Source organism: Myotis brandtii, unplaced genomic scaffold (assembly GCF_000412655.1).
Source record: "Myotis brandtii unplaced genomic scaffold, ASM41265v1 scaffold363, whole genome shotgun sequence".
NCBI classification, from domain to species: Eukaryota; Metazoa; Chordata; class Mammalia; order Chiroptera; family Vespertilionidae; genus Myotis; species Myotis brandtii.
The window spans coordinates 1,007,474-1,021,549 of record NW_005363938.1 but is presented as its reverse complement, the minus strand read 5'-3'; the positions used below and the strand labels follow the sequence as shown (position 1 = coordinate 1,021,549).

Sequence of the window (14,076 nt, the reverse complement as noted above, 5' to 3'; positions counted from 1 at the left end):
CAGAGGTTAAAACAATACTTGATTTATTTTATCTGACAATATTTAATTTGTAGTAACATGCTGGTTCTGTACCTGAACTTCTAATTTCTTACCCTATATGGTTCTAAAAGGAGATAATGTTTATTTTTCTTATTTGGGGGCAATCAGAAATTCTACATTCTACCACTATATTAGAATTTCAGTGTGCGGCTCTAGGTAGAGGCGCTTATAAGTTAATTCCTCTGAAATTATTACCATGATAAGTTTTGGCTGTGAGCTCCCTGAATTCCTTCCTAATTCTTCTGAAATGGGAAAATGTATGTTGTATAAAAGATTCTGAAATGTCTTGATGTAAATTCCTAAGGGAGGCTCCTTGAACAAAAGGACAATTAACAATGAAACAGGAAAATAATAGAATGTTCTTTACCTCCAATTTTTCCCATTATAGAAAGTACATGCTATTCTCTTTAGGTCACTTCATCCTGGCCCAGCATCCTGGTCCTTCTTCCAATTTTGTGGATTTAGGAGTGGGACTCACACACACACATGCGCACATGCACGTCAACATATAGCCATTCATATATATATATATATATATCTGCATGGACACACACACACATACACACACACATACACACGCGTGCGCGCGCACGCCAATCTGTCCACCAAAACATAAAGAGAACCCAAAACTGTCATAACTTGTGTGCTATCCTAATATCATAGCAACCATGCATGATGACGCAGGTGGAAGGGTGAGTTGCAGTTCAGGCGGGGAAAGGCATTCTGGGAGAGAATAACAGAGGGAGAGAGGAGTACCACATGCTTCTGAGACAGAGGCAGGGCCTCAGTAAAGGGGGTGAGTGGGTGGGGAGGAATCAGCTGCAGGTCTATCTCTACTTGAGTAAAGATTTCTATAAAGACTCTTTCCTTTTATTTAATATCTACATGAGAGGATGAATACTAACTAAACTTATCATGGTAATAATTTCATGATATATGTAAGTCAAATCATTATGCTGCATGCCTTAAACTTATTATATGCTGTCAATTATATTTTTAAAACTAAACAAACAAAAAAGACTATTTGAGGAAGGATGGTACCTGTGGTTGAACAGTGTTGTGGATAAATATTTTTTGAGGTAGAACTGACAGATTTAGTAATAGGATTTGGTGAGGAGGAGGAGGTCACTCTCACTTAGGTTTCTGGTGTGAGCCAATGGGTAGACAGAGGTGCCATTAGTTGAGGTAGGAAACCCTGGAGGAATATGTTTCATGGAAGTATTAAGGGGCCTGCCCACTGGTGACATCAAGGGTGTAGATGACTACAGTTCTCAAACACAAGAGACAGGCTGGCCCTCACAGTTGGTAATCGCATTTGGACCAAAGCAGACATGGTTCTCTTTTGTACCTCCTTTATGTGTGCGCATATTTTAACTCCTATATTACCATTTAGTTTCTTGATTTTTAGGCTGTGAGCTCCCTGAATGTTGTAGCTAAAAGAGGTTTACAACTTCTGGCATGATGCTATGTAGAAGCACTCAAATGAAATTATTTCTAATAAAAAACTAAATTATATAATTTCATCTCAAAAGTAGCACGTACTGTTTTTTTAAAGAAATGTTGAATCACATTCTGGGGAGACGAATCTATATATATAAAAGCCCAGTGACCAAACAGCGGAACGACCAGAACAACCAGTCAACCAGTCGCTATGACACACACTGACCACCAGGGGGCAGACACTTGACGCAGGAGCTGCTCCCTGGTGGTCAGTGCACTCCCACAGTTTGTTAATTTGTTGCTTAATTTAAAGAAGATTAGAAGCAGCAAATCAGAAAAGGGAGAGCAGCTAGAAGTGGCAGATGACAAAAATCAAACAATAAATAATAGTTCTAGTAATCTAGTAATGATTCAGGGATCATTCTATGCATGGGCAAATATTTTGTACACAATGCCTTAAGACACCAATACATTATATTTTGGGCTAGCCATGATCTTATAATTGAATTATAAATTATATCTGAAGGTTATAGTTCAAATTATATTGTTTAAGAGGCAGGGCTGTATATAAATACTCTTTAAATAATTGCCGCATAATAATAATGTGTCAATGAGATGCAGGACAAGGGGATGAGGTAGTAAATGATCCAAACAATGATTCTATCTCCAAGAGATACTATGGCCTAATAATGAAGATAGTACAGATATATATCATAGTGGCAAAAGGTGAAATCTTTAAGGAAAGAGATGCAGATCAAGTTAACAGGAATATACAAGAGAGAAGAAATTATTTTTTAACTGACAGGATCAAGTGACTTTCTTTAGGAAATGGCATGAGGATTAGGTTTAAAGACACTTTGGACCTGCAAACTGGGGTGAGAAGAATGTTGTGAGCAAAGGCATGGAGGGGGGAGCAGTGCTGTCCAATAGTATTTTCTGCAGTGAAGGAAATGTTTTATAGTCTACACTGTTCAACATAGTAGCCACTAACCACATATGGCTACTGAGTAGCTGAAATGTGGCTCATGTACCAGTAATTAAGGAGCTAAATTTTTGAAAATTATATTTCATTTTAATTATTTTAAATTTAAATAACCACATGTGGCTAAAGGACAGCACAGGTAGAGTAAGTATGTCTGAGATGATTTCCATCACTCAAAAAAGTTTTGGTGATTCAATATAAGTACTTATTTAATCTATTTCCTCAGGTTGGATTACTGATAATAATGTCAGACAAAGGTGCATTTTTTCCATAAACAGATCTACTATAGCCATGTCCCAGTATACCACATTAATCTACTACACTGTCTACTACACACTGTACCACAAACTTTTACAGATATTATCTCAACTGTTATTAACTGTTATTAGCCTGTGCCAGATTAGGAATGTGGTCCTCCAAATCTGTAACTCCTCCCTCCACCTCCATGACTGAGCCACACAATGAAGAGGCCCAGTTCCCCAAGTCATTTATTGGAGGACAGTTGACTAAGCTGTCCAATCCACCTTGGACTATGTTTTGAGCAAGAAATCACTTTGATTGGTTAAAAAACACTGAATGCAAGTTACTTTAGTCCAGGTAATTAATACACAACCCAGTTTTCTTTCTGTGGTATTTCATTTTTACCATTAGAGAGCTCTGTATATTGAATGCTAAATCTTCTATTTGCTACCATTTTGTCTTGATAAATATGGGATATAACTAGCTGGTAGCACTGGTATTATAATTCAATATCTTAATGAGTTATATTAAACCATTTATCTGAATTAAATCATCTCGATTTATTTGATTTCCCTCAAAAGTCATCATTATTGATTTTCAAGTTGTCAAGTCAATGATTTGTAATATCCTTCTTTAGCTGTAGAATCAGAAATTAAATTTAAATCTCATCCATGGTGAACATTATTTGAAAATGTTCTAACCCTTCTGTTGATAAGGCAGAAGTTAAGAATCCCTAATGCTGCCCTGACAAAAGTTAAGAAATTCTAAATTTTCCTGGGGAAAATTTCCTTTTTGAATTTGATTAGAATTCATGACATTTATTGCTAAAGCAAAAAACAATTAAATTCTCCAACTACTCACATGGGTTGATATAGTTATAAAAAAGCTTATACAAGCATTAGCAAAAGTGTGAGGTGATATGCTTTATTATCCAAACAATTCTCTAGCATGTGATGACAACTACTCATTGGCAGTACACACAAACATTTTCAATAGACATTACTAAATTTTCTGTTAAGGTGTCACACAAACTCTTAAAACATATGATTGCTGCTGACGAAGTCTGTTCTCCCCCCACCCCCATAATTATTTCAGCTAACTAGTACTCTCAGCAATAATAAGAATTCCAAAATATCCCATTATAAACAAGAACTAGACCAACAACTTGAGAAGCAGAGAGGACCTCTAATCCCTACAGTAGACACATGTCAGAAACACCAGTGAGACCAAGCTGTGTCTCTGATTAGAACTAAATGGACCCAAATTTATCCTTTCTTCATTTACCTAGAAACTTACGATCCAGACATTAAAAATAATCCCAAAGGTTGTTCTTTCATAAAAACAAAACCAAAAACCAACTTTGCCAAAAACGAATGGAAAACCAAACACTCTTGATGTAAAATATAATATTTTGTGTGTCCCCTTAACAGATGAGGCATGAACCATTAGACATTACTGACAGTCACATATTTGTCTCTTTTGACAAAACAGCATAGGATCTAATTAGACTAGGGCAGTGGTCGGCAAACTCATTAGTCAACAGAGCCAAATATCAACAGTACTTCTTCAAAATAGACTTGCCCAGGCCGAAAACCGACTTCTGCACATGGGCCATGAAGTTTCGATCGCACTGTACGTGTGCGCCCGCACGTGGCATTTTGTGGAAGAGCCACACTCAAGGGGCAAAAGAGCCGCATGTGGCTCGTGAGCCGTGGTTTGCCGACCACGGGACTAGGGCGTTTTAGTGTTTGAACAACTGTAGCCAATTTGTATGGATTAATACAAGTGACGTCTGACTCCATGCTTAAAAACAGATGAAGCTCTGCAGTGGCTTGTTTCTTGTTTTATTCTACGAGTCTGATAAGCTGACCATTGGTGTTCATCTGTAGGCAGTAACTGCGACACACTAAATTCCACCAGTTCAATCTTGCATGGGAACCAAAGTATTTTCATACTACTCCAGTAACAAATCACCCTCAGCATCTCTCTATGCTTTTTTGCCCTCAGCACTATCTGTACCAGAAAATGAGTAGAAATACAGTCTGCTGAAATATAAAGCAAAACCCAGTTCAGTGCAACTGTGGTGAGACAGGTGAATTTTATCATCCAATCTTTCTGTGGAGTGTTTTAAAATATGGAAGTTCTCTCCCCTTACCTCTTTATATCCATGAATTTACATGACAGTAAAATACAGAATACTTCTATATTTTGTCAATGTATATAGGATCTCAAAAATTTAATTTTAAATAGAAGGGAAAAATAACAAAGGGTTAAAAAATATAAGAAGAGGGATGATAAGCTGGCATTAAACCAGGCATCTTATAAAAACATTATGAAGTAAATATTGTTTCTCCTCATTGCACAAAACTTGTCTAGGGTCACAGAGCGAGAAAATGGTATGCCTGGGGTTTGACCCCAAGTATGTATCTCACTTGAGAGTCCATGCTCTTGCTCTTTTGACATCATGCTATCACACATGGTCACGACTTAGGGAAACAATTCATACATTATGTAATTATCTCAACTCTACTTTGCTGTTCATGTTGATAATTCCCCTGTATTTTTAATCCTTGCTTTCTATGCTCCTTTATCATATTCTGCTGTTGTGACATCTTTTTATTTTTCCTATTCCATTTTCCTCTCCTTTCTCAGTTTTTCAAGTAGCACAAAAATTGTTTTAAATAGAGCATTCTTAACTTTTTTTTTAAGCGAATGATTAAAAAATTTTACGTTTCCCTTAGTGAGTCTCCAGAATGTCTCCTAAAAACTCCACCAGTATTGCTTCTATAATGACTTACAGTAAGGCCTGCTGTGCACAAGCAGAGGCAACCCATTGTTTGGTTCTTGGCAACAGCTATTTATACCTCATTGTGTGTCATTTGCTTCGATCTAGATGTTTTCCTACCTATACCCAAAAGTAGTTCAACTCTAGCAAGTTTAACTATTGTTTCTCATTATTATCTTTTAAATCTCAACAATCTATCATGCTCATATTCTAAATGAGCAAAAATGGAGGAATACGGGGGAGAGGTCAATGGGGGGAAAAGGAGACATATGCAATACTTTAAACAATAAAGAATTTAAATTTTTAAAAATGGAGGAATATCCTTTTGGAAGAAGCTCAAGCTGCTACTTAGGCAGATAACTCTACATTTACTCTCTGGGTCTGTATAAGATGAGTAAGAGCGAGTGGAAAGGTGAGGGGGTGGCTCATGGCAGGAGCTGAAAGCAGATAAAATGAAAAAGAGGTTATTGTGGGGTTTTTCCTTCCAAAGAAAATTAGAAAATCAAAATTCAGGTTAAACAAGTATTGAGTTAGATGATCTGCATATCTCAAATTTAGGAAAAACTTATTCTCTATAGATGCTGAATTTTTTATACCATAGCCCTTGACCTCCAGCTGCTACGGTAAAGCATGCATGCACTGGTCTTGTCACAGTAGGCCAGGACCCAGGTCAGCAATGCCCATACCTTTGGCCATTTTCTTAAACTAATACAGTGGTCACTAACAATAATTGACGGTATTCTTAAGCTTATTCTGCTTTGTTACAAAACCACAAAACTGCAATGTGTGTTTAAAAACAAAACAATGCAGTATGCATTATAACCAATTAAACCAATGATTTAAAGATATAATTAAGAGCTAGCTACCTTCCTCGTTTTAAACACTAAAAACCATAAACATGCTAATTAGAAAAAAATTGAGTTTCCTGGAATTATGTATTTGTAAACATAAAAGAAGCAGTGTTCTGAATAATATTGAAAAGGAAATGGCCTCTCTTAAGGGGGGCGGGGGACAAAAAAATTTGGAGAACATGAGAAAACATACAAAATGAACCTGGAAGGATTTTAGTGAAATGAGGACTGGCTTCCTAAGTCCCCTTACTATATTATTGCAAATCCCTAGAGTTCTATCAGTTAATGAATCTTTAGAGAGTGCTACCAAGAACAGCATTAAGCTTTCATTTCAAACAACTTAGACTGTGTAAGTACAGCAGGGAACAGAGAGAGACACGCATGGTGATCAGACAGACACGCTCGGGCTGGCTGAGGGGAAAGGGATTTGGCAGTTTTGGCCCAGTCCACAGAAACACTGACCTTCCTTAAGACTTTTCTGGTTGCTCCCCTCAAGGCATTCCTTTTCTTTTAATGGCTCGAAATCGCCAGCAGTTAAAATCTCTGGGAACCCCTGTTGCTGCTTCTTGGAGCTATCGATCATGGTGAGAGGCTTCTGGAGACAGGCAGCATCAAGCAGGAGAAGAGCTCAATTTGCTGATCAGCAGAGACCGGTGCTCAAAATACTCTGGTCCCTGGGTGCCGGGCGCCTCCTCACAAGATCCCAATCACCAGTGGGCAATTATGTCTTTACCCCGCTGAAGGCAGCCATCACTCAGCCTTTGGTTCCCAGCCTGACCTGCACAGACACTCATGCTGCTGGAAGCCCTAAACTCTCTCCCACATTGGGAGGCAGAGTTGCGGAGGCACGGTGATGCTGAAATCCCACCCCTTTTCCCAGCCAGCCCCTTTCCTTTGCCATTCCAGCTTCCCCGGCTCTGGGCACTTCAATCTGCAGTTTGATGGTCCGAATCATCTGACAAACACTGAGTCAAGCAGTTAAAAATAAATCCTCTAGTTGTTAAAAGAGAAGACTTTGCTGATACCTAAGACGACAAATTGCTGCCTGTGGTCTCTCTCTGGCTCTCTATAAACACAGCCGCAGCCTGTGGAAATACTTTCTATCAGCCAGACAAGCACATTCATTACTCATTAAGTTCTGCAGCTAAACAAACAGCAGCCCAGGGCATCTGAAGGAAGCGGGTCTTATCTCCGCAGAGGCACAGCGCTGAATAAACATGCTACTAGCCTATCTGGATAAAAACACAGGCACTGCACTACCAAAGTTCTTTTGTGCGGTGCTTTTTGCTGCGTCCGGCTCTCCCCGGCAAAGCAGTGCTCTTTGTAATAGGGACGTGTACTGTCACTGCAGCGTTCTGCCTCGCCAGTTCAGACCTGAGCAGCACTTTCCCTCTGTGCCGCTAGTCGGCTGAGAGTTAACATCGCCATGATTGTTCTAAGGAAAAATCTCTTCCCCTGTATTAAAAGCAGAGGCACTGAGAGCTTCTATTTCTTAACAGATTCGTCCAGAGATCAGCCCAAGTAAATTTCTTATGAGCTATCAACAATGGGCACTTCTGCAGATCACAGACTGCTGTCCACTAGACACAAGGGATGCTGCTTGAAGGAAATCTAGGGACGGCAATTCCGGGCAAAGGTGGAGTTAAGGCTGTTTTCATACACCCCAAAATATATCTATAACTGAAGCCAAAAGAATATTATTTTTTTAATGACTCAAAGTATACTCCTTTACAAAGAGCTCCCATAAAGTCCATAACCAACATCTAGCAGAGTGCCTGGAATATCAGTTCTCAATAAGTACTTGTTGCATGACTGAGTGAATGAATTAAAGCAGAAGAAAGTGCAACAGGAAAACTACCTTTGGTAATACTCAAGAGTTCTAAAGAAGTCCTACATCAATGACCAAGAGTCACTAATTTTAGATGGACAACTAGATGTTCTCTAAAGGAGGCACATTTTCTCTTTAAAAGAAAACACTCTAACATGATCCTTCTGTTGGATAAAGAAAGGTTTACATTTTTAGAGCCAGAAAAGTCAATATTCTCTTCACCATTTAAACACAGACAGGAACTAAATGAAGTCTATCCTTTGTCCCTGGTTCCAAGGCTGGTGTGCACGACACCCATGCTGTTCTAGAAAGATAGTTATCTATCCTGCTCCAGCGTCTCTTGAGAATGGGATTACACAGCACATGACATGTTTCTTGTCAAGTGAAATTCCTTCTGAAGCAATTTAAGCCCAGCGTTGGTAGTCTAAACCTCTGCAGGAACAAACAGCCACAGCAAGCCTATCACGATTCTAAAAAATGCCCTCAGATGCTCTGCTCCTATTTCTGCTCCTAAGACCTTTATTCTTCTAAATTAACTGCTCCTGCACCTTTAAAGCAGTAAAAAAAAAAAAGAATAAATAAATAAATATAATAGCCATACTTTTTTGAAGACATTTTTTAGGGTGGTCTTTTTATTAGATGTTTTGCAAAGTTTATCTCATTTGATCCCCATCAGTCTCTGTGATTATTTGTACATTATAGACATTTTACAGACCAAGACCAAAGTTAAAAAGCTGGTACGTGGCAGGTCTGAAATTTAACCAAAATCTGGGTTTTCCAAAGCCCAATTTTTTTTCCTGTTGCACCGCAATGCCTGCTGTCTTCTAGAATACACTCCAATTCCAGGTTTTAGTTTGATCTTGGGACAGGTTTAACAGCAGAGAACATAACTTTGATGGCTTCCTAGTAATTCTCCACCTGGTGAGGAAGAAGGAAGCCAATATAAAAGAAGGCGTTTATGAAAGCGTTTTAACTTTTCCTGAAATAATAAAGCAGCTGCCAGCTGTATTTAGTACTTACAATGTGCCACAGTCTAAGTGCCTTGAATGTATTATCTCATTTATTCTGTTTACCTGTGCATTCAACATTATGATCCTGATTTACAGATGAGAAAACTGAGGCTAGAAAAATCTAGATTGTATCTTATAGTTAGTGGTGGAGTTCCAAACAGAAAGCTTGGCTCCAGGGCCTACATTCTTAATTACCTTGCAAAAAGAACCAGGAACAATAATCCCCAACATTCTCTTTTTCAGGATGTTGTTTTTTAGATCCTGCCCAGCTGATTTTAGGCCCCAAGTTTAGAAACCTGAGTACCTACACAGATATATCAGTCGTTTTCCAATTCTTTACTAGCTTTGTGTTTTGCGTGTGAATTGTGTGTTAAAAAAAACCCAAAACTTCTCTTTTAAGAATTCTTTTCAAGTTTATTATTTTTGTATCTGATAAATGTAAAAAATCTCAATAAGAAAACACACTGTCCTGCTGTAGGTTTATATAAAAAGTCTTTTCTTTATAGTTTTGAAAGGAAATAATTTCATTAGTGGTGAATATGCCTGACAGAACATTTATTTTGCTATTTTTAAAAATTTGAAATAATTTCAGGTTCACAGAGTATTTTTTACTAAGCCATCTGTGAGTGGGCTCTGACATGATACCCCTCCACATTCAGTGATCTAATTAATTCCTACAAACAAGGATATTACGGTATATAACCATAATATAACCATCAATATCAGGAAATTAACATTGACATATCACTACCATCTAATCCACAGATTCCATTCAAGTTTCTCCAGTTGTCTCAACAACATCCTTTATAGCAAAAGGATCCAAACTAGGATTATCCAGGGCACTGAATTATCAAGCCTCTTTTGTTTTTTTCCCCTTCCATCTTTCTTCACTTTTCTTTCCTTGAATTTTGAAGATTACAGGCACGTTATTTTGTAAAATCACCCTCAATCTGAGTTTGTCTGATGTGTCTTCATGGTTAGATTCAAGTTATGGCAGAAATATATTTGGCAGGAATAAGACAGAAGTAAAGATGTATTCTTTGTATCCTATCAGGTGGTACACAAATTCAATTTGTCTCATAACTGATAATGTTTATTTTGATTAATTAAGGTGGTATCAGCCAGGTTTCTTCATTGTAAAGCTTTTCCTCTTCATAATTATTTTATGGGGCTGAATTATTTATGGTTATGATGATTGCCAAATGGTGATTTTGAAAATTCTATCATTCCTTCTATAATTATTAGTGGCACAACTACTATAAGAATTTTCTTTATCTGGTTTATGGTATTTCTTTATATCAGTATTAGAGGTCCGGTGCACAGATTTGTGCACCGGTGGGGTCCCTTAGCCTGGCCTGCAGAGATCAGGCTGAAACTGGCTCTCCAACATCCCCCAAGGGGTCCTGGATCGTGAGAGGGTGGTTCTCGGTCGATGCACCCCGGAATTAGGCTCCCTCCTCTCTGGTTCCGGGCGCGTCACCACAGCTTGGCAGTTCCTGAGTTGAGCATCCGCCCCTGGTGGTCAGTGCGCGTCATAGCTACCAGTCAGAGCGTCTATGCCCCCGTGGTCATTGCATGTCATAGCTACTGGTTGGATGGTCCCTTAGGCTTTTATATATATAGATGTGCTATGGATTTCTATTTTATTCAATTGGTTATACCATGGTCCTATCATTATTTATTTTGATGCTAATTATTCCAGATTTGGCCAGTGGGTACAGCATCAAGCTGGTTTCAGTTTCTTATTGTTATGACCCCATCATTCTTTGAGCATTTTCTTACTTTCTGGACAAGATGTTCCAGGCTCACCTTTTATGTTTCCTGCTCTTTTGAGAAACCAAGCTCTATATGCTAGGTGTGCTCACAGTTATTAGGGTGTTACTATTCCCTTCTCAGCCTTCTCTGTAGGTTTAGTTAGGAGTATGTCTGTGAGTTCATGTACATGTACGTGTGCAAACACACACATATTTACATTTCTAGATATTAATAGATGTAAAATATAGATCTATATTTACATCTACATTATTTATATACAAGTAGAGGCCCGGTGCATGAAATTCGTGCACTGGAGGGAGGGGGTGTGTCCCCCTCAGCCTGGCCTGCACCCTCTCGCAGTCCGGGAGCCCTTGGGGGATGTCCGACTGATGGCTTAGGGCGAGTGGGCCTAAGCCAGGTGTTGGACATCCTTAGCACTGCTGCAGAGGTGGGAGAGGCTCCCGCCACCACTGCTGCACTCGCCAGCCTTGAGCCTGGCTTCTGGCTGAGCAGCGCTCCCCCCAGTGGGAGCGCACTGACCACCAGGGGACAGCTACTGCATTGTCTGCACCCTGGTGGTCAGTGCATGTCATAGCAACCAGTTATTCCACCATTTGGTCAATTTGCATATTAGCCTTTTATTATATAGGATAAAAGTCATGATATCACCCTGATGGCTCCAATTCTAATCCGAAGCCACAGGTTCACTCTAATTTTCTCTTTTCTGCATTTGTAACCCTTTTCTATAATGAGAACCTTGTCTTCCATGGTCTCTGCCACCCCACACATGAATATCCTGTTCACCTCACTGGCACTACTATAGCCAAATTCTATGCAGATATCTCCCCATCCCACACATCCTCTGAAGCCCTGTACCAGGTCACTGCCCGCACTGCCCTGCTCGGCCCCACATAATGTCTCTGGATTGTTAAGAAATGAAGGACAGAAAGAGACTTGCATTCTCTCTGAGTCAGAGAAGCCCACCGATGTCATATGGACTGCTTTCCAGTAGGCCCACCCTTGTTCCTTACTATACATGCTACATCAACTTCTGTGTCATTTGTCTCTATTGTCACAAGTGACATTTAACTGCAAATGATAGGTGATTAAAGTCACTTTGGCTATGATAAATTTGCTTCCATAGGGTCTGTGTGTATGCACACTCAAAAGAGCTGTTTTAGTATGAAAGAGTACCATAAATCAAATCCATTTTCTCACTACAGATATTTAATAAGCGTGAGAAAAACTGTATGGCTTGGAGACTAGGAATAATCCAAGAAAGGCTTCAGGGAATTAGAACAGAAACAAACTTGGCTCAAGGGACCTACTCTAAAACTTGGCAGAGTTATTATATGCTTACAGAACTGTTGATAAAAAAGATTATCGCTGTATGATGCTGGACTTCAATAAAGAAAAACCTTATACTATCGCCAAATGGGCAAGGTTCACCAATGTGAAAACTTTCAAAAGTAATGAATAAAGTAATTAGTAACAGAATGCAAAGAGACTGCTAAATATTGAGTCTTACTTCTCTGGAGGCATTCCTGACACTGCCATTGAGAGGCAATGCCCTTTTTCTTCCATTTTCCACATCTTGCTACTTTGTAACAGGTCTCTGAGTAGCCAATCATTGAATCAAATGGGGGTATACTGTGGGGCTTCCTTCACATAGTGTGAACCACAATATTATAAAATTTATGTAGACATAGTCAATTAAATTGGATGTATTTAGGGAGAAAAATTTCAATCTAGGTTACACCTAAATTTTTTCCTAAGGATACCATATTTTTAGTAAAATACATATTTGATCCTTAATTTTCTCATTTTAACATAATAAATACCACTATAAAATATTTAGATAATTACTAAATTGTAATGCTAAATCCCAATAATTTAATAATTATTAAGCCCAATTTAATGATCCTGATAATTTAAAATATTTTTGTAAAAAAGGAAGATTAAAGGGCGCTATATTTTAAATCACACAGCATATCTTAAGTCCATTTTTTATAAAATTTTTCAATACATGGATATCAAACATATAGTACTTCAGATATATTAACAAATTAGTTCTTATGAAAGTCACTGTTTCATGAGGAAGGATAAATTTGCTGCCATTTCTAAGAAAATACAATTTGAAGGAGTATCACTGATTTGAGCAATTAAATATTGCTGCCTAACTAAACACTACAGCAGGGCAAACAGCCTGATAATTTGGTATGTAGTCTTTGCTTATTATCACCTATCATCTTAAAACATACACAGTCCTAGCACAACTGGCATTACCATCTTGGGTTTGCTTCATCCTCTTGAAGATGGGAGTTATGACTCTGGCAAGGTTTTTTAGGAATGGAATTTTATCATTATTACGAGGCACGGTGCACGGGATTCGTGCACTGGTGGGGGTGTGTGGCCTGTGGGAATTGGCCCACTGTGGGAGCACTGCTCATCCTAGTCAGCTGAGCAGCTGTGGACCCGCCTTCAGAGTGGCTGCTCCCGCTGTGAGAGCGCCACTCATCCCGGTCAGCCAAGTGGCGCTCCCCTGGTGGTCAGTGCGTGTCATAGCAACTGGTCAACCGGTTGTTCTGGTCGTTCTGCGTTCGGTCGCTGGGCTTTTATTATATAGGACAGTGATTCTCAACCTTCTGGCCCTTTAAATACAGTTCCTCATGTTGTGACCCCCAACCATAAAATTATTTTCGTTTCTACTTCATAACTGTAATTTTGCTACTGTTATGAATCGTAATGTAAATAACTGATATGCAGGATGGTCTTAGGTGACCCCTGTGAAAGGGTCGTTCGACCGCCAAAGGGGTCGCGACCCACAGGTTGAGAACCACTGATATAGGATGTATGCTGATTAACCCTCTGCTTAGACTGACAGAGAACTTCCTCTGTGGTGGGGCAAATGGCAGGTGAGGCAGAGGAACATACATCTCAGCTCATTCTCAGTCAGGTCATCACATTATGACACATACCTCAACTGAAGCAATCTGACTACACATACAGAAATGACCAATGCCATTTGTCTGCTCCTGTTCAAATCTTTAGTATGGATAATCAAGAGATGACAGAATACACTTTATCAGCTTTAAAAAAGTCATTCAAGTTCTTTCTCTATTTCTAAGCTTTATTGTTACTTATAA

The 14,076-nt window shown here is 39.0% G+C and overlaps 1 protein-coding gene across 5 annotated transcripts in view; it reads right to left on the bottom strand.

The window, feature by feature from the left end:
* Positions 1 to 14,076, bottom strand: part of MKL2 (MKL/myocardin-like 2) — a 184,178-nt gene that overhangs the window by 71,446 nt on the left and 98,656 nt on the right. The window contains exon 1 of one of the 5 annotated variants that reach the window (XM_005871975.2): positions 6,800 to 7,240. The exons of the other annotated variants lie outside the window; for them this stretch is intronic. Coding sequence (XP_005872037.1) covers positions 6,800 to 6,920 — 121 coding nt within the window. The 5' untranslated portion in view covers positions 6,921 to 7,240. Of the gene's footprint in view, positions 1 to 6,799; positions 7,241 to 14,076 lie in introns of those variants that run through there. 5 annotated transcript variants of the gene reach the window in all.